This window comes from Balaenoptera acutorostrata, chromosome 4 (assembly GCF_949987535.1).
Source record: "Balaenoptera acutorostrata chromosome 4, mBalAcu1.1, whole genome shotgun sequence".
Lineage (NCBI taxonomy): Eukaryota > Metazoa > Chordata > Mammalia > Artiodactyla > Balaenopteridae > Balaenoptera > Balaenoptera acutorostrata.
In genome coordinates, this window is record NC_080067.1 from 139612911 (window position 1) to 139639848 (window position 26938).

A 26938-nucleotide genomic window follows, 5' to 3' on the forward strand; every position below is an offset into this window, starting at 1 on the left:
TAGCTAGAGAAAGAACTTATAAATACTATGAACAAATACTGAGAAAAAAAAAATTTATTGACTGCTATTATGTGCAAGCCTTATAGACAAATCTTCTCATTAACTACACAAACACCTTATGAGACAGATTATATTTGCCTTTTATTTAAAGACAGGAAACTGAAGCTTTGGAGAACCTAAGCAACTTGCCCAAGTTCACAAATAAAATGCAGTGGCCCAACTGTGGAACCAAACTGCCTGAGTTCAAATCCTGGCTGTGTCACTACTAGCTGAATGACCTTGGGCAGGTCACTTCTCTTACTGTGTCTCAGTTTCTCATCTGTGAAATTGGAATAATAATAGTGACGGTGTATTAGGTCTGTTATAAGGATTAAATGAGTAGATGTAAAGTAGTTAGAATTGTAGTATTAGCTGTTATTTTATTATTGTTATTATTACTACTACAACAACAGTTTCAAGTTAGGTTCAATGTAAATGAAAAGGGGCATTTTAATAAAAGTTTAGGAAAAAAAAAAAAAAAGTTTAGGGAAATTCCCAGGGTTTAAGGTGTGACTGATTAAAGACAACTAAAAAAGGAAAATCTGCATCTCACAGTATTTCCTATGTACATCACCTTCATAAATAACACTTGGTAAACGTGTACCATTTGAAAAAGGAACTAAGTTGACTTGAACAAAGAAGGCCTCAAATCCATGATTCTAGTTAAAATCTTAATACAAGCATCCTCAGCTTAATGTTTGCTTCTGGCTATTAAGAGCTTGGTGGCAGAGTACCCAACTGGATGACAAGTCTTTACAAGGATGAATCAGTGCTGGTTAGTATAAAGGGCCAACGAATGTCAAAACAAGTCTTGTAAAACTGCTCATGATCCACCCTGTTTCTTATCTTAGCAAAAAGGACTGTATTTGAAAAATAGAACATATTAGATTTGAAAAATTATCAATCATAAAATAAGCTTGCTTTGTATCAGTCTAAAGAATAAAAACAGAACTAGTTTTTCTTATACGTGCAGTTACCTTAAAGATATCAATTTATGTACGGATCCAATTTCCTGAGAATCAAATAACAAAGAAAAGGATTTTTTATTTTACCATGTTTTCTTATGAAGTAGTAGATAAAGGTCTAGGAATACAAAAGACCTAAGATTTGAACAGATTTGATCTATAAGAATGTTGGTCTTCAAATGTATAAATCCCAGTTTCTTTTATAAGGTAACGCATACTGTGAAGTGCCACATTTGTTTTCTAGATTAATAAATCACAGTCAGGGTTAATTAATTAAATCTGTATTATAAAAAGCCAACCTTGAAACTCCTGGATGCCAGCTAATTGGGGTGCATCGAGAAGCCAGTCAGTGAGCGTCTGATTCTTGAAAGCTATGCTGCGAAACTGCTTCCCGCCATTCACATTCCAGGTGCCCACACATACTCGAATTTTCTTGGGCTTTGAATACTTGTAGAAATTCTCACACATGCTCTTTAGAACTTTAGAAGATGCTAATCGAGAACAAAACACAACAGAATTTTGGCTGCATTTAACCATTTACAAAAAAAAAAAATTGATTTTCATGACTGAGAAATGATGGCTGGAAAGTACAATTACCATCGTCAGCACAAAGAAGCATCAGATAACATGCATAAGCACAAAAAAGACAGCCTTGAACACAGAGCCCAGCACAATACAATTAACCAACACAACTTTAAAAAAAATCATACATTAAGTACAATAGCCCAAGTAAAAAAACTTTACAAAATTAATGCAGCAACAAAAAACATGCAGAACAAACAGTTCTGTTTCACTGAAATGGTACACTATTTTATGAAATACAAAAGCAGAGACTGCACATTTTTAGGAATATAGCAACTGACTTTCATACAGCTTTCATTCGGAGGCTAGTAAAAATATGTTATTTCTCCACAAACAAAAACATTCAAGAACCATTACATTTAGGATTCTAGATACTGACAGGTGGTTTGATGAATAATGGCTCCCTGACAAAAACACAAATTATGGACAATAATGAGAGGATGGAGATGAAGTCATGACTAAACGCCCCCCAGCTCAGAGGAGACACCAAGTCCTTACAAACATTCTGCAAGGCCCCAAACAACCTGCCCCGCCTTTCTGCCCTCACCTGCCACCCCATCCCTGTTCTCTCACTGCTCAGCCACTGGACCCTCGCAAGAACGGAAGCTCCACGAGGGCAGAAATGTTGGTCTAATATCCCTAGTGACTAGAAGAGCGCCTGGCACATAGTAAGTGCTCAGTAAGTAATGGTTAAATGAATAAATGTTCAATATATTTTGAATCCTCAATCCTTTCCCCACCTATTTTTCTGACTTCCACCTATCCTTCTTCCTCCTAAACCATGCTTCATTTAGGTTAAGTCTAATCCTTGGCACTTAAGTTAATAGAGCCTTAACAGGACTTCAGTCTAAAGACAGAGAATATGCCCTTAACGGGCGGTTAACTGGCAAGAGGAAAGGGAAATCACAATGGTGCTCACCTTTCACCACAGGATCTTATTTTATTATGATATTAATTATTATTGTTGGATTCCAAGGTACATACAGCAAGCAGTCTTGTGAGAGAACGAGTGAAAGAGGCAAATAACTTTTTCGGATTAGAGTGAAAATAGTTTGACCTGTGAATCCCATGAAAGGACTGCTGATTTAGATGACAAGCACGTCCCCACTGTTCCCAGGGGCAGACGTGCACACTGCTAGCCCTCTTGCTATTTGATTTGATTACTCATATAGAGGTGTCCGGTGGTAATGAAAGCAGATTGTTTGTTCTGGCCTGTTGGTATGGTTAACTGAAAGCCTGCTGAACCTGGATAAAGAATAATTCTCTATTACTACAGATTATCACTGGTCTTTCTAATTGAAGTCACTGCCATTGTTACTGCTATGAAAACAGCTTCTACAATCCTTTCTACATCAAAACCCAAGTTCTATAATGATTTAACAGCTTAAAATATCCAGCAAGACAAATAATGAATTGTGTGAACAAAAACATGTTGCCACGTTGGGTGAGCTACTAAAGTCTGTTTACAAATGGAATAAAAAGTTTACAAAAAATTCCTAGTTTATTCTTAACTGGTTGGCACCTTAATGTACAGGAAGAAATGAGTCTATGTTCAAACAGATGTCCATCCCTAAATACCATACCATTTCAGAAAATGGATATCATGACATAACTCAAAAATATATCCAAGTGCTCTCTTCCTCCATCCTTCTCAAAAAAATTGCCAATAGTTTCTCAAAACACTCAGAACAATAACTAAGTGAAACAAATCTTAAGGGATATCAAATCTTAAGTGAAAGTCTTTTTCAGCTAAATTTCTGGCAAGAGTTTAGCTTTTGCTCATTTTGCCACAGATTCAAGTTTAAAGACAAGATCATAAACCTTGTCCACCGAATGAAGGCGTGAGATTCCTAAGAATAGGAAAGGCAAGAAAAATAATGACCTTTAGGTCTCACACACTTAACTCTTCTAAGTTTGTCAGCAATCTTAATGCTTTTTAAAAGATTTCAGATCATATTTTAGTACACTAAATGCCTTTTAAAATATTATGTGTGAGAAACGCCGTTGAGTAGTCATAAATATCACAGTACTCGGGCATTAATCCAAGAGTCACACCTGGGTTTTGTTCAGTAGCCTATAAAGAGTAAGGTATAACACTAACAATGTTTGTTCAATGAAATATAAAAGTAAAATTAAAACTAGATGACCTCTACTTAATTGGAATTAAGCATTTGCTACAGGAATACAAAGAGCAGTGCATATTTCCTTCTAAATGAAATACTTAGTTTTCTCAAACTTAAAATTTTTTTCTCAGATTAAAACAAGGTATCAATTTATCATGTTAGATTCAGAGGGCAAAATAAAGTTTCCATTTATTTGCGGCTTTATGTATATACAACATCAACTTTTTAAAAAAATAGAGAAGTTGCTTTTATTTACAGATTGATTTTCTATACTGTACCTGACTGTAATGTCTGTTCAGAAACTATGGATGCATCAAGAAGAAAACAAAGAATCATTAGTAAAACAGCAAGTTACAGCTGAAGTCTAGAATGTTATGACAAAACATTCTCAGACGGCCTCATTTCTTTCTTTTGATTTAGTTTGATGAGTCAATTTTTTTCTGATGGCTGTAGGACACCAAAGATAAAAATAAATGACAATGACTGATGCAAACCTTCTGCATCTAAGAAAAATCCTATGGGAACTCAGTGATGTCCAGAGTTTCACAATCAGAAGGTTGTAGGCCTGCTTTCCAGGCTACTCCCATATGTAAGTCTATGTGTGTCCACGTGCATATGCTTGTGAGGGAGAATAGGAACCTGAAAACCTAAGAGGCTGGAGGACTTTGAAATACTGAAGATACTGCCCTAACATACACCTTGTAGTATTCCTTCTGGGACTCACCAGTTGATAAGTACAATCAGTTCAGTTATAACAAAACATGTACATTCCAGCAAAATCACCATGCTAGGCAGAATGGTGCAAGTTCCCACAGGCACAGGGCTTATGGCAAAAACGGGGTTCGGGCACAGCATTCAGACACTTCGTCAATGACGTGCCAAGAAAGATAGGGACCTAACATAAAAACGGTAGCAGAACTTTACGCACGCTGAATGGTTAAGGAACGCACGGGTACGTCTAAAATACGGCACTTCGTTTTGACAAGGACCTGAGGTTTGCTCACAGAAACGCGCAGCAGGAGGCCTGTGCTTGTGAGTAATTGTGAATCCTGGGAGGAGGGGTCTCTGCAATTGGACGGTAAGTTGTAAACCAGATATGGATGGATCTGGCTCATCATACGTCTGGTGAACGGAGGGAGAGGGATGTCTCAGGTGTACGCACATGTGTATGTGTGTTGTGTATATTTCTACCCAACTCAGTTCTGCTGGGTGCAGCTTTCTGCATTTCCCTAGCATTATTACCAGTGAAATCATGCATAAACGACTGCAGAATTGGCATTATACTCAAAATGTCCCCTGATATAGCATCCATGTTGGAACAAAATTCCCATTCTCAGAATAAGCATTAGAGCAGAACTGACTGTACTTTTTTTAAGGGTATATTTCTCATATAGTAAAATGTGCAGGAAGCCAAAAAAACTGATGATCAAGTCTGGGAATTACTCAGGTCCCTCACTTCTCTTTCCTTCAATGGCTTACTTTCAGTTGTTGCTGATAAATGCCTCCGTATCAAAGTAGGCACAGGTGGAAAGAGGTGATAAGACGCAAATCAGTCAGCGTCTACTGCTGGAAGCCAGGAAGAAAGCCTGACGTTAAAAGCAGTAGCTAAGATCAGATTCTGGTTTTCAGAGCTTTAGTAGACTTCAGTCCGCAGCCTACTCACAGATCCCTGAGGAGCTGACTGTAATTAACTACCTTCAGCACCATGCAGAATTCTGAAAGAATCCATGATAACGTACTTGACCAAGTAATGATCCAAGAGTACATTATTTGATGAAGAACAATTTCTCCTACTTGAACAGGGAAAATTGAAAGGTTTGGTTTGGGGGGGGTGGGTAACAGAAGAAATAAAAATGTTCAGAGTGCTACAGTGTTAAAATAGAAAAAAATATGAAATTAAGGAAGTCTATTAAGTTCTACAATGTATATTGAGTTTTCCCACGATACTGCTTAATATACGCTCACTGATATGAGCTCAAATTCTTTTGATTTTAATGAAAGACACAGTGAAAGATAAACAGCCATTCTGAAAGCCATATATTTATGTCAAATATTAAAATTGGGAATGATAGTGTCCAATAATAAGCAACGTTTTAAAATTATTAATATGATTTAATGCTCATTCAAACAACAGCATTTCAAAGGTAGGACCAAGTTATAGAAACTTTTGGGGTGGTGATTAGCAAAATAACTAACAAAGGTATTGTTTTTTTCAATAAAGCAATGTTTTCTACTTAACTATTGAATACTCTACTGAAAGTACTAGCTGAATATTTTATGAATTCCTGCCTTATATAAAGTTAGCAATACTTAAACCATTTACCTCCTCAATCATAATCTATAAAAGAAAACATGCATGGGCCTCGGTTTTAGCTTAATAATTCCACTAATGATATAGACATTTTAGGAGAGATAAACTTCCTTTGGAGAATGCAATTTTAGAAAATTACATGGATAGAAATTCCTTCCAAAACTATTTTAATCAACTCAATCTAAAAAGTATTTATGTAAATAAGTTTACATTCACCTCTTGGACTTTTAGAAGGAATATAAACAATATAAAGTAAAATATAAAGTAAGTACGCATACCACGCAAACTTCCAGTAGTTAAAAGGGCTCGAGCTTTGTCAGCTAAATCACTATTTAAAGTATTTCCCAGTAGCAAAACATCAATGGCCTCTTGCTTGGAGCTGTCAAAGAAGTTATTCTGAATTGTTCTACTAACAGAACGAGCACCATCTTTTAACTTTCCAGCCTGTTGGGGAAAAAAGCATGGACTTTTCATTCTAAATTGTTTTTATTCAATAGGTATTCTTAAACTTTAAATAAGTTTTATATGACTTTACTGTAATAAAAAGGACCTAATTATTCTATTTGAATATCAAACCATCACATTAAAATGCCTCAAGATGTCACTGTTTCTTTTCCTCTTTTGGATAACAGCTCTGCACAAAGAGACAGAAGAAGCTCTGTGCCACAACTGCATCCACTAATGATATCTAGAGCCTTAAAAGTTTAAAATTGTTTACTATAAAGGAAATAAACTGAAATGTACTTATTCAAGACAAGGAAATTACTTCTTACATAGTAACTTTTAGACTTGGGGATGGATGGGATAGGTGGGGAGAAGCAGGGGAGATAAAGGAGGATACACTGCACTTGCATGTTCTCAGAAAAACTTCAAAGTACTCTAATAGTAGAAAAATAAAATTGAAATTGCTCCCAATAACTTATATTAGTTAAAACTAAAATTGAATATGAGAACGAAGGTCTAGTCTGTAACATGTAAACTACAGTTTGTATATTTTAGGTCACTTTGCCTATGTAAATATAAGTAATAAAAATAAATATATGCCAATTCCTACAGTGAGAGAGCCGATTGTAACTTCTAATGAACATATATTTTACTTAGGTGTGTTAGCTACCATAAAGATATTTTAATCTTACAGATTTTGATGATTGTTTTAAAAAAAAAACAAACTCTTGCCTTTTAGAAAAAGAACTTTAGTTTGCAATATGTAATTTTTATTCCTTAAATAACAGGAATTTGAGGCTTAAAATGTTATTTCCTTCCATAAAACATATGCAAATGACATTATTTGAAAAGAGACTCACCATTCACATTATCAGGCAATTAATCAAAAGGAACCCAGAGAAAGGAAAAGAAAGAGCAGTTCAGATGTTAGATTTTAGTTAAATTTAGACTAGAATATTTAATACATAAAATTTCATATCTATTTTGTTAGAGATAAAAGACCATTGAAAATATATGTAACCTCTGTACAAAGTCAACTACAGAAACAAAAAGGCAGAACATAAAAGAATATTTTAAGCAATAGTTGTAGAGAATCAGGTTTAAAAGCAAGAATTATGTTCTTTATTCAAAAGGAATACATGAAAGTTTAACAGTCTCAGGTTTTCAAAAATAGGGACCATTTAAGAAGTAAATATTTGTAAATGTCAATACAAATTACTTCTGTGAGTTGAACATAAGGAACTTTTGCAGGTAAGGCCAATACCTCTGAACAGAGGCATGACACTTTATGAGACACAGAAAAGGAGGAAGATTTGGAAATTAAAAGACTTTGTGATGATGAACTTCAGCTGCTATACTGAAGCGGCTAAATAAGAAACTATAAAAGTGGTTAATGTCCCTGTTTCTATTTCTGGGATAATTTGAGAAATTGTAGGGATTTAGAATATTAATAAATTCAATGGAGGCCAGGAGCCATAAAAGGTCAATATTTAAGTATATAAAATAATGAAAAATGTCTCAAGTATGCACCCAAAGTCCCTCAGTAAGGGCCAAACACTAAAGGAGAAAGTAGTCTGTAGATAAAAGTAATGATGAGGCACAGACTTATAATTACGTCCATATTTCACACTTCCTTTGCACATTTTGATAGCCTCCTTTTCAAGGTAAGAAAAGAAAAAGAATAAAAACTTAAGCCCTAATAGAATTCGGTTCACAGTGGGTGTGGCATAAATTGCCCATTGATTTATTGGTCCATCCAGCATTTATCACAAATCTATCCAACAGAATGCACTGTGTCAAGTGCTGGGGAAACAAAGTCAAATGAGACAAGACTCTTTATTGGGAAGACTGTGATTTGGGGGGGGAGGGGAGCTTTTGTTTTGTTGTTTTACTTTTTAAAATTTTTTTAAAAAAATTTTTTGGCCGCGCCACACAGCAAGCATGTGGGATCTTAGTTCCCCAACCAGGGATCAAACCCATGCCCCCGGCACTGGAAGTGTGGAATCTTAACCACTGGACCGCCAGGGAAGTCTCTGATTTTTTTTTTAAAGAAAAACATATTTGGGGGAATTCCCTAGCGGTCCAGTGGTTAGGACTCCGTGCTTCCACTGCAGGGGCCTGGGTTCAATCCCTAGACCAGGAAACCAAGATCCTGCATGCCGTGCTGCGCGGCCACGTACACACACACACACACACACAAAACCAAAGGTTTAAAAAAAACATATTTTTAATCAAAATAATATGAAAAGTAAAACAGATATTATGCAGGTGAAAAATCATTTAAAAAAAGGTGAGGAACACATATCTAAGCCTAGTGGATTATCACTAAACAACTGAGTATGTCATATGTACATGTCCCTCAAACCTAGGGGAATAACTATCCGTTCAGTAATTAGTAGCCACTATAGAAGGAAGTGTTAAGGAGGACATAAAAGCATGACAAAGCAGAATTCTAAAACAGATATCTTATAAAAACCAAACTATTAATTTAAAAAAGAGTCCATTTAAAGCTTTACTAAGGAAGGAAAAAGGATCTTTTATAATGTTACGATAGATCTAGATCTACCTTAGCCTTTCCTTCAAGAGCTCCAGTTCCTGCATAAATCTTACTGATTGAATCACCATTCACAGACCACATTGATCGAAAAACTTCTTGAAAGCGAGTCACCAGCTGAGGCTTTTCAGCTAAGCCGAGAGCTTCCAATTGTTTAGTTAGCATCTAAAATAGCAAAAGAGAAACTTTTGTAAGTATATTAATACATTCATTATGATGTGACTTTTTAAGAACTACCAGAATCAAACCAAAAATTTACGGATACAGGACTTTGTGGGTCTAGATTCTGAAAACACAGGTTTACTATTTCCCATCATGTCAATTTCTAAAGTAAATATCACGTCAATGAAACCTACAAGTAACTCAGTATTCCCTTGCAGTAATAAGAACTTCTTTCTGGTTAAATGATATTAAGCTTATCAAAATGTCCCTATGGGGAATTCCCTGGCGGTCCAGTGATTAGGACTCCCCGCTTTCACTGCCGAGGGCCCAGGTTCAATCCCTGGTTGGGGAACTAAGTTCCCACAAGCTGCGCAGCCAAAAAAAAGGAAAAAAATGTCCCTATAAATCAGACTAGCTTATCTTGTTCACCTAAAAGAACAATACACAACAGCATGCATTGGAGCAGAGAAATATATCAATATTTACCTAGTTTATTTAAATATATGTAGAAATAACTAAGTTTCTTTAAATTTTGGATTTGGTTCTACACATTTGGGTAATTAAGGTCAGGAGATTGTGAGAAAAGTTGAGCTGCTCTTGAATTGTTATCAAAATTTTAAAAGTAAGTCATATCTCTGAATAAAGTCACGACAGCTTCTAATGTATAAAATTCGTATCAGTAAAGCATATAAGGGAGAACTAGGGGGAACACAGCATGCAAGGAATGCAAGGATCTTTGGGCTCCCACGGTTCCTTCATCACAGTGGAAGTGTTTAGAGAAGTTATTGGTCTTTACTATGAATGACTCTTAGCCTTGAAGTCTGGCAAAGGCAAAGCAACATATAATCCTTATCCAGTCTCTTTCTCTTATTTGGAATCTAGTCGATGCCTTGCATTTTCACTTAACTCCTTCCCATTTGTGTTTTCTTTTATCTTGTCTATAAGTGGACATTATCCATAACTATAGAGGGATCAAATATTAAAATAATATACAGGGCTTCCCTGGTGGCGCAGGGGTTGAGAATCTGCCTGCCAATGCAGGGGATACGGGTTCGAGCCCTGGTCTGGGAAGATCCCACATGCCGCGGAGCAACTAGGCCCGTGAGCCACAACTACTGAGCCTGCGCGTCTGGAGCCTGTGCTCCGCAACAAGAGAGGCTGCGACAGTGAGAGGCCCGCGCACCGCGATGAAGAGTGGCCCCCACTTGCCGCAACTAGAGAAAGCCCTCGCACAGAAACGAAAACCCAACACAGCAATAAATAAATAAATAAATAATTCCCATTTTAAAAAAACAAACAAAAACAAAAAAAAAACCACATAGTTTCCTTTAAAAAAAAAAAAAATAATATACAAAACCCTATACTGGGTTTATCTGATTGCCTAGAGACCTACACCAGGGCTATTCTTTGCTGGCATGGAGTATTAACAAAATCAGCCTCCGGCATCTCCTTTATCATTTATACCTCCTTCTTCAAGGAACTGGGCAAAAGTGGTCTTCACTACAAGTAGTTTGGTTTTGCCTACATTAGCAGTATATTTTGTAACCAGTCAACCAACTGCTATACTAGGGAGTATTCTCACACCTAACAACAAACGGTGGGTAGTCAGCTAAGTCAGATTCTAACACTTGTTCTACTTTTAATGAAGATGTTCAAGTATTTCACTAACCTTACTCTCAGAATCTAACTAAATGTTTTTAGCCACTTCAGAACAGAACTCAAAACAAACCTGAGCCGTGTGATAAACTCCATCCCTATGACCAAATGCCTGGTTTTACTTATTTCTGTTGTATTTTCTAAGTAAACCTCAAGGACAGATTTCAAAAAAGGCAAAGCAGTAAAATTTATTTAGTTACATGAAAAATACATTTTTGTAGTAGACAATTCTATACATTGTACTTTCATTTCAAGATAGAAAGACCCTCAGTTGCAGAGTAACTAATTAACCAATATTCTGGCCAAATGTAAGATCATTTGTTAGAGGAAATAAGAACCTGTTACTTCCTATTCCTGTTTTTCATAGTATTTGAGAACTACGCTAAGTTCCTATGGAACTAAATGAAGACCCACAATAGCCATATGAACCTAAGTGCTGCATAATAGGCAAGACTTGGAAATCTCAGCATTGCTACACAGTTTGTCAAATAGTTGAGATTATGCCTAAATTAGACTGAATTTGATAGATAAATAGTAAAGGGAAAAACTTTTAAACAGAGACTTTGTTACAGAAGTTGGCTCTCATTCACTTTCCTTCTAACAATGACATTTTCATCTGATCCTGTTTTTTGTGACTACTGATTTGAAAATGCCATGTAAATGGCACTGGATCAGACTCTGTCAAAAATATAATCCTATAGGGTTGTACATGTGAAAACAGATCCTCCCCCATTCCAAAAAGACTTTTAAAAGACAACACAGAGAATAAAGGCCAAATATATACATGTATTTCTTTTCTTTATCCAAAAGACAGGCAGAAGAGGCAATTACTGGAATAGTATAAATAGCAGGGGGTTTTTTTTTAAGGGAAAGTTAAGGAACAATAGAGGGAAACAGACGCTATCTAAAGAAAGTATTTAGAACAGATAAAGGAAACATTTAAATGAAAAGGGATGTTGCCCCCTCCCCCAAAGAAAAAGACTAGAAGACAAGTAAAGAATGCCTTTAGCATAACTTCATTTTGTGAGAAGTAATTAATGAGAAACATAAATATTACAAAAGCACTGGAAAAGGCATTTGATACAAGTTGCATAGACGTATTTTATTCTTTTTACCTCTAAGCCAAGGAACGCCTGCACACTATTTGTTCTATCAAGACAATCCAAGCAGTTTGTTCGAACTGTACCACTCTGGCATCTGTAACAAATTCAGTGAAATTAAATGGATAGTTTAAAACAAAAATAACAAACCTAAAACAAACTGAGAAAAATTAAGCTGATTAAAGTGTAGCATCTACTTTCTCCCCCCAACTTTCTAGTGTAACAGTTCTCAAACATACAAAAAAGATGAAAGAATTTTACAGTGAACATCCATATACCCACCATCCAGATTCTACAACTGTTAACGTTCTGCCATACATTCTTTTTGTTTTAGATTTGCAAGATAGATTTTATTATCTCCATTCAATTTGTTGAAAATGCAAAAGACTTTAGAAAGTCACAAGGAATTACATTGAATTGTTTTCTTGTTACCTGACTTTTGGGAACATAGAGAAAGGGAAAAGTTGAGTACTCTATTCAGATGCCCTTGAGGCCAAGAAATATTAAGACATTAATTTTAAGAGAGAAATGGAGTAGCCTCAGAGATAGCAGCATGAGATCTGGAGCCAGATAAATCAAGCTCTACCATTTCCTAGTTATGTGACCTGGGGCAGATGATAGCTTTATGCCTCCACTTCCTCAAATGTGAATGGAGATAATAATAGAACTGATATTATACTTGTAAAGACTAAGTGTACTGCTTGACCCATGGTATGTGCCCAGTAATGTAAGCTATTACTAGAAAGAAAGCAAAACAAGCTTAAAATCAAGTATAATAAAGGAAGGTATTTTATTTAATTAAATAAAATTATAGCAAAGTCCCAATTTAAAGAAAAGAGAAACAGAGCAGTCAAACCTTTGAACTTCACTTCCATTGAAATAAAAAAATCCATAATCCAGAAACTTCTGGACTTGAGGTTTAAGAACACTATGTAATTTTTCTGCCTTTCCTCCTTTAACCATTTGATGATAGTCAAAATTCACCATCTGGATATCAGTTGCATGTTCAGAAGCTTTCAAATGACTCTGAAAATAAAAAGCAAATATTCATTTAAATGTTAACTAAATATGATCTTATCAATATACTGTTATAAATGGAACTTTACATCTCAAATGAAAATCTCAGCAGGTCCTTGAAATCTTACTAATCTCACAAAGCTTTCACTGCCACTGGCAGTAAAATGGAAAATTACTTGCTGATATCTTATGGCATCTTTTTCCTAAAACCTCATATACTATCCCAGAGAGATTGGGTATGACATGATTAATATCAGGGAACCTAAATAACATTCCCATCTGGTTTAGAAAATGAAAAATGATTTCCAACCACCAGCGTTTCATTTTTTACCATAAAAATATAATGACTGTTTATATCTATTACAGAATCTCAAAATAAAACAGCTTATTTTTTAAGACAAAGCCCATCAAAAATTGAAAAATTCATTTTTTTATACCTTCATTCAATATATACAAACGTTTCAAAAGTTTACCATAAAAAGTCATTCTCTAAAGTATAAGTTGTTTATTAACAATATTAAAACAAAATAGCCAAATAATTAATTTTGGACTTCATTAGCTTAAACTTTAGAAAATGTTTTCTAACCATTTTGTTTAAGTTTATAATCTTATGTAACACTATAATTTATATCAATTCAAACTCAATAAACATTTATGTAAAATATTTTTCCTTAGAAGTCAGACATTTCTTTAGGTTCTTATTTAATGAAAATTCTCAAATTTTCTCTCATCAGTACAAGAAGTCTTTTGTGTACACAAATGCATTATTCAACATTTCATAGGTTTAAAACAATGACTATGGTTTCTAGGAAATAGGCAAGGCGATGTACAGATGAAGGAAGAAACTGCCTGGTATCTTTATGCCAGTGACAGACGAGCGTTTTTTAGGGGGAGGGTATCCTTCTGCTTCTCTACAACATAAATAAGCAGATTAGAAAACAGGGTCAATTGCCTTGAAAGCTTTCCATAATCCCAATTTCAGCAAGATTACCCTAAACTGTTGCCTAATTTCCCCAAAGAATGAATGGTTCCAACAAGTACCCAATCTTTTTCTAGGAAGTAATTTACTTCCTGGAAGAATTTGATTATTATATTATTTAAAAATACCATTCTAGGTGTCCATGGGCCAGAACAGAAGAAAAACATGATCGTACTTACCTGGAAAGCCTTACTTAGCATATGTTCCCCTTCCTTAGATCCAAGCAAATTTACTATTATTTGTTTACCATATAAATTCTTAAGTGTTCTAAAATGCCTATTAAAGAAAGAAAGGAAATAAATATATGTCAAATGACAAGCCAAAAACTTTTTTCAATCAACAGGAACCCATTATTAAACAGGACCCACACGGCAGTATTTTATTCTTTCTTTTTGTGTGTGTGTGTCTGTGCCTTGTGGCATGTGGGATCTTAGTTCCCCCACCAGGGATCGAATCCAAAATTCAAGCCCCCTGCAGTGGAAGCGCAGAGTCTTAACCACTGGACCACCAGGGAAGCCCCTAAACTCACAGAATTGGCAAAACTGGATACAAATCCATTCCACATGGTCTCAAGACTCTGAATTTATAAAAACTCAGTTAATGCAATTTCCTCTCTGACTTAAGCTCCCACCTATGCTAGAGCTGTTGGAATCATCCAGATCCCTCTCCACCCTGAGGCTGAAGCTAGACAGGCATGGAAAACACGAGCCACCCAGCTTGGCTGGGAAGGCAGCAAGGGCAGAGGGCGTGGGGCTGCAGCTCACACATGAGGACATCACACGCTCCGTGAGTATTCAGAGAGACCTCCTTAATAGCTCTAGCCTTAAGAAAAAGAGACCCCAAATATAAGCCTTTATTTGCTCCAGCTTCTAACCATTCCAGAAGCTAGAGAGCAATGCTGTCCAAAGGAAATGTAATATGAGCCACAGATAGAATTTAAAATTTTCTAGAAGGCATATTAAAAAAGTAAAACTCAAAAGAGGAAATTAATTTACATACATTTTATTTAACCCAATACAGCTAAAATATCATTTCTACATGTAATTGATATATAAAACAAATATCAATAAAGTATTTTGCATTTTTTTTTGCACTAAGTCTCAAATCCAGTATATATTATATACCTACAGCACATCTCAATCTGGACTAGTCAATTTCAAACGCTCAAGAGTTACATGCGGCTAGTAGCTACCGTACTGGACAGCGCACTGGTAAGAGGTAGTTTTAAGGCCCAGACAACAAGACCCACACACCTAGTGCTACCACCCCTAGAATTCATAACAGTAAGTGTCACTGTTCTCCAGTTAAATTAGGAGTCAAGAAGAAATTTTCCTTAGAGCCAAAAAAGCTGAAATGAATCAGTAAATACAATTACAACTAGTCTCACTGCTTAGCAATATCAAAACCTACAGCACTATGTAAAAATAATCAGTCTTACCTGTCAAAAGCAGGTGCATTGGCTTCAAACCCCCTTGACATACGAACACGATGAGATCCCACCTAAGAAAAGAAAAATATGTTTAATCATACCAAAAGCCAACATGTAGACAAAAGAAATATTGTTTACAGTATGTAACAATGCATTTGCTAAACACCCAGTAGTGAGCTGAGTGATTGCCATTCATGATATTCTTTAAAAAACAAGTTCTAGGAGGTTCTCATCCCTTTTATTTTTTAAAACACAACCTCACAAAAAAAGAACTAGAAGTTAGACCATTATGAAACACTTGTAAACTAACAAGAATTTTTATTTATGTAAGATATTTTTAAGAGTGCTTTCACATACATTACCTTGTTTTAAGCTCAAACTACGTGCCATTTATATGTCAACCGATATTGCCATTTGGGCAATAAAAAACCAAATACAGCCAAGTGAATAAACTTGTCCTCTCAGGGCAACGGCATTCATTTCAAAAAATATTCGCATGACAATTCAGGCCTCCTTACCAAAATTCCTACTCTTCCGGGCTGCCGACAAGTGCAATGTCTACATGTTCTTTTCTTCTCTGTTATGCTGAATACTCTATTCACTCCTCCCTCACCCAAAGATCCTACAAATTAAAAGTATTGTTCCTGGAAAAACAGACTTTCCAAGTCAATCTCTCAGGCACACAACTATAGTAACAGCACATTCTGCAGAATCAGAAAATCTGGGTTAAGAGAATTAAACAAGATGGAAAATAACTACCGATTGTGTTTTGTTACAGTTTTTCTTTTCTCCTATAGGAAAGCGACAGAGAGATGAGGCAGAACTGAGCAAGGTATAACAGATGCCAAGAAGATATACAGCAGTGAGACCAGATTCTTTCCCTGAATTTCACTTTTAAACATTTCCCTGAGACTTTGGGATCAAAGTTCCCCAGAATTCGTTCTTGCTAATCTGTGAACAAAGTGACTTTAAAGGCGGCATGGGAGGAGGGCTGCCAAATCTGTCATGCAGTTGGACAAATAAAACTAGAAAATAAGCACTAATATGCCCATCCAAGTTCAAAACTGAATTAACAGTATTATCATTCACTCAGCATTACCCCTCCTGATCTGATGAGACAACTGAATGACTGTCCTGAGAAATCAGTGGATTCTCTCTTTAGTGCTTTTTATTCTTAGTAAGAAATTGATTAGCCAAATGTCACATCTATATTCCATTTCATTTTCTAGTGCTTAATAGACTGTATAAAATCTTAAATTTTGAAAGATGTGTGCTCCAGGACTTTAAGCATTTTAGGCGGCAGAAAACTTTCTCTTTGGAGTCCTCTCAGGTAATTGCCTATAACTCTATAAAAGTTCAAGACTTGGCATTTTGTTTATTCATTAACATTTATCTTGCACAGTACTTTCAACTGTTAAGAAGGTGTAAAAAATACAAGTTTTCTCATATTTTTTAGGTAACGGCTGTCGTTGTTCCCTGCTGTCTGCTCCCCAACACATATACACAATTAGCTACACATCATAACACTTACAGCAATCTGTTGGTTAGACTAGACTAGGTTTTATTACTCAATGTTAAAAAAAATTCTATAATAAAAAAGTTATGTCAATGGTGATAAAAGTTTTAAGGCTTTAAATAACCATAAATTTACCCAATTAAAAAAAAAAGTTACATCAAAGATATTTTTAGAAAACCATTTCATTGGGTGGTATGGAACATCATCTTCTGACAATAGTATTGCTTCGTGTTCACATACTTCTGAAACTTCAATTCAACCAAAAATTCAATGTGCCACACCATGCCAGGCATAGATCTCATGATGCTGACCATCTTTTAAGACTAATATAGGCTATAATATAATGTAATGATATAGTATCAGAGGAACACTACAAATTATAAATGCTAAATACCTTCAAAAAAAGGAAATCATAAGTAAAATGAGTGAGTTGCCAGCACTTGAAATATCACTCTCACCTGAGCAGCACCTTATGACAACTCTTATGATGCCTCAAACTAATTGATACTGATATTTATCTTTTCCATAAAAGGCCTGTCTCCCCAGATTGCAAGCTCTCTCTGAAGCATCACTACAGTCTTTGAATTTCTCATAGGATACAAGACTATATACACCTAATGAGTACAGAATAATACACGTTTAGAAGAACTCAAGGATTTCATGAAGAGATCAGTGTGGAGGAGTGACTGGAATCCATTCCATGAGATCTGAGTCGGCTACTGAAGGACAACAAACCTTCGTTTGGGGAGCAGAGGATTCTTGTTGGAAGTAGCCAGGCATGAAGCCGGATAAGTTGAGGAAGCCAGAACGTGAAGAAACGGGTGCCTAGATCTGATGAGTGTAGTAGATCAAAAGTGGTACGAATGGCCAGAAAGCTGGGAGGAGACCAGTGAGAAAACTGTGAGAATCTTCCAGGCAAGAAGGAATTATGAAGACCTTAACTGAGATGACAGGAGTGGGAATGAAAAGAAAGAGAAAGTCCCAAGACCTAGGAGAAAGCTGGGGCTAAGCGTCACAGGGCTGCCTTGCTGGCTCAGGACTGGCCGCTGGAGCAGGCAGGGCTGGATACGCCGCAAGGGCAGCACGAAAGGATCCAGTACAACACAAGTTCTCTAATTTGAGTGGTTAAACTAACCACTCAAATTAAAAGGCAGATTCCTGGCCCCATTCCAAAAGATTCTATTTTTGAATCTTTTCAAAAAGATTCAAGTTGATTCAAGTTGAATCTTTCAAAAAGATTCAAGTGAAGTTGAGGCCATGAATCTGCATTTTCAAATCACTTCCAAAGATTCCTTTAAAATATTTTAAGAACCTAAGAGGAATTATTCATGGAGGAAAAGAGGTAGAACAAGGGACAACGGCCTGAGGATTCTCTGTCCGTGACTTGTGAAGTGCGACATCTCACTAGGCAACACTAACTTCAAGGATCCCCAAAAATAAATCCCAGTCCCGAGAACACACAGGACACCTAACGACCATTTACAGCCACCCTAAGTCAAAAGTCCTTATTTGTCTTCTATGAGAAGATGAACTTGGGGTCTTGATATTTTTATTTTTTTAAATCAATATCTATTATTTTCATTCCTCTATTACCTACTCTTTTAGAATGGTGGGGAAATGATAAAAGATACTCATGAAACGAATCCATCCCTGTTCAAAGAAAGGCTGGCTTTAAAAACTACTAAGCTATATCTGGAGGATACTCTCTTCTATTCTTCCCTTGTTGAGGATTTTTATCAACACGTTACACTACAATAGATGCTAAATGAAATTCTTCAGGCTTATGAAGAATTATATTAGTTAGAAATTTGGATCCATAAAAAGAATCAACGGGTTTAGGAAATGGTAAATATTTAGGTAACTATATAATACACTGGGGTTTTTTTCCTCTTTCTAAATTATTTGAAACAAAAATTGATTTTTAAAGAAAAATAATATCGTGGCGTGTATAAATATGTAGTAGGAAAGTATATGACAACAATAGCACAAAGGATTGGAGGGATGAAATAGGAAGAATGCTATCATACATTTCCTACATTAAAATGAGCTGATACAGTATCAATCTATATAACATCAACATATGGCAAGCTGTAATAAATTAATAATAATAAATTAATACACTCTGCTTACTTAATATTAACTCATACACGGCCTTAACTAATAAATAATTTTTTTCCTTTAAAAAAAAAAAAAAAAAAAAAAAAAAACTACTAAGCTAAATAACTGGGAACTACTGACCCAATCCTCAACCCAACCTGAGACAACAGGCCAGCTCAGTGACGATTTGGCAGAATTGCTGGACTGCCTTGATGTCTCAAAAATTACTCTCTCTATCAAGAAAGGCACGATTTAAAAATCTGTAGTTTTCAGCCCATAATCAAATGACATTATCCAGCCAGACTACCTGTGTGGACAGGCCACAGAACACAGAAGGAAGTCGGAAGGAAGTCCCACCCAAGGAGGATCCCTCAATGTAACTACTCAGGATCCAACCTTACTGAATAACCAAACACTGTAATTCTGAACTTCTTAATAACACAGAAAGCAGTAAAACAGAGGGCCTATAAATAGGCTATTACAATCTCTTATACTAGCCTGTCTCTAAAGCAAAAGCATTTACCTTGCATCAAAGCAAGGTTTTAGAAATTTCTTAAAGCAAATATTCCAAACACCCTTCTCTGGTCACAAAAAGTTAGGAGAAGTGGGGTAGGGTTGGTATTCTTTCCCAAGAGAGACTTGGGGAACAACGTATCTATTTAAGTTACGCCTATATGCCAAAGATAAAACCCACATGAGTTAAACTGGTCTTAACGAGAACTCAGGAATTTTAGCAAAGCAGTACAAGTATTAATCCTTGTTAATTCTTAGCCTGTCTTGAATAAACTGCCTTATTGAAAAGGTTCAAGTGGTCTGCAATTTTTCTCCACAATAACCATCCTAGAATGTAAGAGAGATCCAACTGTGAACTAAATTGGAGGCAAGATTTTTTTTTTCTGTCCGTTTTCTCAATACTGTAGACTGAGGCACAAAATTTACTACACATTATATATCAGAAAGCCTAAAATGAATATAATTTAACACTTTAAGAACTAAACATGTTTGAATAAAAATAAAATGCAAAATCCCAGTACTATGGGCAATCCAGTATTATGATCTTAGGTGAAAAAAAATCTTACATTTTAAAGGTTAGACATTTAATCAGCAAAGGAAAGTTTAGGAAAAAATGATCAGAAAGCAAAACAGAGAACATATTCAAGATGACAAGTCACTACAAATTACAAAGTAAAATTTCAGTAGCAGATATATTCTTACTAACAACAATAGCTAACCCTTACCTAGTGCTGATGGTGTGTGTCAGTTACTATTCTAAGCACTTTTCATTTCATCCTCATAAGAACCCTAAGACCTAAGAAGTAGGAACTACTAATATTAGTCCCATGTTACAGATAAGAAACCTGAGACACAAAGGGGTTAAATCACTTGCCCAAGATCACAAAACTAGTAGTGGTGAGTAAGGGTTCAAACTGAGAAGTCTGATTTCAGAAGCTTTGTTTTAACTACTACATTTTTCTACCTACAGAGACTAAATTGTTATACGCTAAGATACTGAGATAGTAAGCACAGAAACACTTTGAAAATCAGTGTGCCATGACAACATCAAAATTTTAATATTAAATATGGGAGCTGAATTTCTATGGATATTTAAAAGAACATTAAAGGAAAAAATAACTAGCACAATTCCAGGACCTCTATACTTGGATCCTCATTTATGAATCTAGCTAATATTATTAGACTGAGTAATAGAACTATCCAATGAACTGATAAACTATCCTGAAACTTTAGAAAATATGGAAAGTTCTCAAGAGAAAAAAAAACTGACTGTCAAAACACATACCTGCAACCCTGGTTGCTCCCAGAACAATGGGACAGACCCCCGGATTTGTATGAAGGAAGAAACACAGTCATCTAAGTACACAACCTACAGAGAAAAATAATGGGTAAAATATTTCCACAGACGAAGTTGTTACCTCTACATCAAAAGACAAATTTACTAACTTCTAGTGCACGCTAGTTATATCTTATGACCAATCTCTCATATACAAATGATCCTAACAAAACATCCAAAATAGGCCACTAAATAAGTTGGATTCTTTTTTCAACTAGTGATAGTTCTTCTATATACATTAACCAAGAAAATAGTGACTATAGAAGCATAAGAATTACAACTTTTAAAAAGGAATTCCTTTTGAATTTCAATATTTTATACATACACCTTCAGAGTTCATTTTTTTTCTTTAGCTTTTTCTATTTTTCAAAAACTAATTTGAAGATCTGAAATGGACTGGGGGCATGGCCTGAATTTACAATTACATAGTTTCATAGTCAAAAATATTATAACTTTTCATTTTAACGGTACTATATACTTAGCTTTAAGAGTTGGGTTTGACTTAATTTCATCAAAACACACTTTTCTTAAGTTGTCTAGCTCTATAATTGAGGATTTTAAATTCAATACTAAAACGTATGACACTGGCAATGCCATGCTGATTAGCAAAAAGTTTTGTTACTTACTTGAAGAGCCATGGCTAAGTAAGTTTGTTTTGGGGAATCCTTTCTTAAGGCTAATAAGTAGCCAAGAACAACCATAAAATGACATTACAGTGTCGAAATGAGTTCTGAATCAATAAAAATCTGTTATTCTATTATTCTCTATGCCCCTCCCCTAATACATGAATTAAGCAATATAAACATATACCTGTTCTGTTTCTACAAAATTGGCGACGTGACCGTCATCATTTGTTCCCCTTACGTTGAACCTGGTCCCAGCTCGTTCACAGCTTAGCCTGGAAACGAGGCAAGCCTTTGCCTGTTTATGAGCAGCATAAATTGTTCTGACTTCTACTCCCCCACACATGAGGCGTAATAACCAGTCATCGCAATTCACACCATAGTGCTTGAGATGCAAGTGCAAAGACTGATTCCTAACAAAAAAAGAAGTAACTGCATTAGCGTAATGAGCACTGGACAACACACAGCGTACGTTTCAAAATGGTGCTCCTGGAACGTGCACATTAAAAGGCACCAAAAATAAATCAATTCATTTACATTCACTATGCCAGGGATTGGAAGATAGGGCTGTAAAATGAGATCCTTGGACATGTGATCTATGGTCCATAGAAAAGAAGCATACATTCTATGATTTTAGAATCTGGGCCCCATTTCTGTTATGCCTTTATTCATAATGTATTTATCACTTGTTCCAAAAAAGGGTTTCATACACATATCCCCACCCTACTTTAGAAGGCTCTACTTAAGGCTTGACTTTTATAAGGCTCCATTTTAATTAAGTTTAAATAGCCAGATGGGCTAGTGGTTACCGTATTAACGCATGTCTAGAGTTTTCCACTGCTCCAAATACTTTTACATTCTAGATAATGGATGGGGCCTGGTTGCCAAACTTTTTTGGGGCAAAGAGTTTTGTTCAAACGAACACGCAGAAGGCTGGTGACTAGGAAACAGAAAAGCAGAGTTGCTACGGCTAAAGCAGGGATGAGGGGCTGGGGTCCTGCCACGCCGGCCATCTTCTCATCCTGCTGACCGCCTCAGGGGCTCTGTCCGAACCTTATTCCTCCAAAAGCAAACATGTGAAGCTCTTCACCAACCTACCACCAAAGCAAATATACTGTTGTGCAGAAAAACTTTCTATCTGGTACTTTCAGATAAAAAGGTGCCTTAAAAAAGTGAAGTTTCTAGAATACTGAAGCTTGGTTCTCTGAGTTTTAAAACTACCAATTTAAGCGGAAATCTTTCTTAAGTGCTTTGCACTATCTTGTTGTTTTAAGAGGTAGAAAAACAATGTCACAGCATTCTCTTGACGCCTTAGGGCCATTAATACCAAGAATACACAGCAACGCGGCTGGAACAGTTGTCCCCAACACCCTCCTCCTCAGGCGACAGCTGTAGGAGAGAGAAAACAGGTGGTGGCCCCGTGCAGTCCTGGAAAACCAGCTACAACCCCAGCCCTTCTCATCCACTCAGGAAAGCATACTGGAACGGCGATGAGTAGTAGGATTACTCCTGCGATAACATTTAATCCGATGACCATCATTAATTTCAAAATAGGACTTAAGCTTCCACGCTTTACTATTATCTACAGTGACCTGAGGCAAAGCTCAAACTGTGGCCCAGTCTGTCCAGACACCACAGCTGAGGGCCCTGTCCTAGCAGAGGTCCCCCATTTAGAGAGAAGTGGGATCCATACATTTGCTCAGGTAGAGTTTCTCCCTCTGCTGTCAGTTTTCATTTTTCTTTGCAGTCAATGCCTTGCTGTTATGATTCTGCTTAAATTTACACCTGACTCTCGACTGGCAGCAGCCTCAAATCTCCAGTGGAGTAAAGCTACCTGGGTTTTTGTGATAGGAAGTTGCTACTCTCTGGCTATAAAACTTACTTGGCTGTATCCTGGAAAATACTCCTACTGTTAAGCTGCAAGGGTATGCACAATGAGTTCTAAGAGCTTTCGTTTTTCTATGCAAAGTGAAGCTCCAGAATCCAATCCTTAGCAAAACTGTAGAAACTGTAAAATGAGCAAAACTCACCTTTGGCGTTTCAGCCTCCCCTTCGCTCAGCCTGTCTCCTGCTGGATAAACCCTTCAATCTGTTATCTAAATTTGCCCCACCTCTAGCCATAATTGAATGAAAAGGTATATGAATTATTCCCACTGATTAAACTTAGTGATGTTCTGGACTGCTGACCATTTAGCCAATGCATCTGCACCTGCCTGGACTTCTAATTATGGCAGGAAAACTTTTCTCTCTCAATCAAAGAAACGTTGGGTAAAAATGAGCAGGGGGGAAAAAGGTAAGGATAGCTGCCCTAAGTCCAGCTGCAACACCGTTACCTTTTGCAGAATCTTCAATGTCTCTTCCGTCAGAAAAGTGTAGGGCTGACACAAGCAGACAGGACTCCGTCCACTCATCTGTCCCACGGCCCTCCCCACCGCACCCCACCCCCATCGGCTCCTCCTCCGCTAGGCTCCAAGTCTCTGACTACAGTGCTCCAAAGCCCTTTTTCACTCTGCCCTCTCTGTTCCCCCATGCCACTCCTCTGGGCCAAGACACTTCCATGTGAGCTACAAGGTGACCAAGCTATTGCTCTGAAGTTAGCTTCCTGTCCTAACGTTGTTGACTTTAAGCCCTCTGACACCCAGGGCCTTCTCCAGGACCATAAAGGCAGATAGTGAAAGTGGGAGGGAAAGCATACAGGAGGAAACACCTTGAATCTGAACTACTGAGGGAGACCGAGAGCAGAGAGTCCCGGACTTTGGCCTTATAACATAAGTAAACAAATGAAATAAAATTTGTCCGTTGTGTTAAGGAAAAAAGTCAACATCGATGCTGACCGTGGACAAGAGAACAGCTATACTAGAAATCTGGTCTGCTCCGATAAAGCGATACTAATCACAGTCATGTGGGCCCTGCCCCCATTAGTGCTTACTTACAATACAGCACACTTATGCGTAATCGTGAAATATGGCACAGTTACATACTTTATTATGGTAAGTTTTACTGAGTCTTATTTTACTACAGTGCTAAACTTTATCCCAGCGTACGACTTCCTCGTAGTCGGTTGCTCTTGAATCAAGATCATCTATTTACAACCTTAAAATTAAAAATAATAAGGGAAGGTGGGCTTAGAAAGGCAATGCTGCCAGAGACAAGACCTCGAAACTAAGAACAGTGGACGTGAGTAACACAACTGTATTACAATTAATTCGTTCCTAATTTTAAAATAAGTATTTAAAATACATGTCTGAAATGGAAGGTCAGTATAGATCAGGGAGAGTAAATGGGTTTCACGTCACATGACGACTTTAAAAAAACGACAGTGGATGCCTGCTATGCTCTGCTGAGGACCCTGCAGCGGGAAAGAGTGGTGTGCTCAATGGGCAATGCCCACTGCTGCTATCTCTGGAAATAACTGCTCAGCCTTCTATGTTGCACAGCACGTGATTACAAAGGGAAAAATGTAATATGAACTCACCAGAAAAATCTATTATCGGTTGTATGTTCTTGCATGCTACGATGGGCATTAAGACTCAGATCCAAACTGACTCCAGATGCGGACCATGCAAAATAGAAATTTCCTGAATTCAACACTTTTCGCACTTCTGAAACGCGATCCTCCTCTGAAGAATCGATTCGTAGTGATATAAATTCAGTGGAAGTAACTCGGAAAACTTCAGATTCTTGAATTTTTCCAACAGACATACATCCAGTGACGAGGACCAGATAATGTAACATAATATCACCTGCAAAAACCAAAGACTTTAATTGGATGAAAAGTCCCAATGTTTTTCAAGCTATTCAAAGTTTCTTCTGCCTTCCTTCTCGTGTCTCCATGTTTGAAAATCTCTGGCCTTGTGGTTATTTTAAGTTTATCATAGACATGTTTAAGTTCACAACTAGATTTTGGCAAAAGTTAGGGGAAAAAAATCCTTGTTTAAATACATTCAGTATAATGAAGCATTTAAACATTAACAGGATAATCTCACATTTATGAAACTGTTCCTCTACTTAACTGAAGGGTATGCAAGATTTATCAAATTTAAAAAAATATATGCGTTATCTTCCCTACCTTTCCTTTAAGATTGTTAGGAAGTTCAGACAAGACAATGAATGTGAGAGTTCTGTGTGAATAGTAAGGCTGAAAAAATGGCACATAACTGTGAGCTGCTGCTGCTGCTATGCGGAAAAAGTCCTTGGAAACAATTTATAAAGCAATTTGGCTTATAAAAAACTCACAGGGATTTTTTTCATCTAGTTTTGACAAAATTTCGGTGCAATGGGTATGAAGGTGGAATTCAGCAGTGGTGTACTTTGCTTTTTTTGTTTGTTTTAATTCATTAATTAATCTTATTTTTGGCTGCATTGGGTCTTCGTTGCTGCGCGCGGGCTTTCTCTAGTTGCGGCGAGCGGGGGCTGCTCTTGGTTGCGGTGCGCAGGCTTCTCATTGCGGTGGCTTCTCTTATTGCGGAGCACGGGCTCCAGGCACATGGGCTTCAGTAGTTGTGGCTTGCAGGCTCCAGAGCACAGGCTCAGTAGTTGTGGCGCACGGGCTTAGCTGCTCCTCGGCATGTGGGATCTTCCCGGACCAGGGATCGAACCCGTGCCCGCTGCGTTGGCAGGCGGATTCTTAACCACCAGCAGTGGTGTACTTTGAACGTGGGCTTTAATGTAGGCAGAAGCACCCTGCGCCTTGGCTCCTCCACTACTTATTATCCAGACCAACTTCACTGTGTTAACATAACCAACCTGAGATATCCACCCTTAGAAAATAAAATTAAAACAAACCTCACTGGACTGTGAGGATGACCCAAGACAGTATCAGTTAAGCGCCAGGCACAGTACTTTACGCGTGATAGATTCATAACATACAGCAAGTCTCCATTTGATAGACCAGAGCTCCTCAAAGTATGCCCCATGAACCAGTTCACAGTTACCAGTTCATGGTGAGAAAAGGTGCTTCTTCCACAACAGAAAATGACATCACTAAGTTCACCATTTGGTTTCGCTGACTTCTTTTTTTCTCCATAGTAAGACTTTATCAATGAAGGAAGCCATGTGTTGATTTGCACGATGGTGCTGGCTTCTTATCTCATCCAGACCAATAACCAAACAGTTTATGGAACGTAAACTCACCCAGTTTATGGAATGTGGCCCAGTCCTTGGGCCACGCTCCGAGTCACACCGTTATAGAATCATAAAGGTTATTTTGCAGCCCACGGTGACACTAAGTAGCAGACACAGGCTCAACTGAGACCTTTTGAATACAAAGCAGATGCCTTTCCCACTATAAACCAGGGAAATCAGTGTGTGGTTCCCACTAAGACATCTTTTCCTAAATGCACTGAAACAAAGAAAAAGGGCAATGCCCTGATTTTCTCTTTTTTTTTTTTTTTTTTTTTTTTTTTTAAATACTCTATTTTTATTTATTTATTTATTTATTTATTTATTTATTTATTTATTTATTTATTTATTTATTTTTGGCTGTGCTGGGT

At 36.9% G+C, this 26938-nt stretch overlaps 1 protein-coding gene across 11 annotated transcripts in view; it reads right to left on the bottom strand.

The window, feature by feature from the left end:
• SYNJ1 (synaptojanin 1) overlaps nucleotides 1-26938 on the bottom strand; it is an 86823-nt gene that overhangs the window by 35958 nt on the left and 23927 nt on the right. For 4 of the 11 annotated variants that reach the window (XM_057545265.1, XM_057545273.1, XM_057545271.1 and 1 more), the window contains exons 4-14: nucleotides 24922-25189; nucleotides 21634-21859; nucleotides 20773-20856; nucleotides 15371-15432; nucleotides 14112-14208; nucleotides 12793-12962; nucleotides 11952-12033; nucleotides 9031-9183; nucleotides 6299-6455; nucleotides 3988-4011; nucleotides 1304-1495 (exon numbers count right to left, since the gene is read on the bottom strand). In XM_057545265.1, coding sequence (XP_057401248.1) covers nucleotides 1304-1495; nucleotides 3988-4011; nucleotides 6299-6455; nucleotides 9031-9183; nucleotides 11952-12033; nucleotides 12793-12962; nucleotides 14112-14208; nucleotides 15371-15432; nucleotides 20773-20856; nucleotides 21634-21859; nucleotides 24922-25189 — 1515 coding nt within the window. Of the gene's footprint in view, nucleotides 1-1303; nucleotides 1496-3987; nucleotides 4012-6298; nucleotides 6465-9030; nucleotides 9184-11951; nucleotides 12034-12792; nucleotides 12963-14111; nucleotides 14209-15370; nucleotides 15433-20772; nucleotides 20857-21633; nucleotides 21860-24921; nucleotides 25190-26938 lie in introns of all 11 variants that reach the window. The other 7 variants (XM_057545272.1, XM_057545270.1, XM_057545268.1 and 4 more) reach the window with 2 other exon arrangements.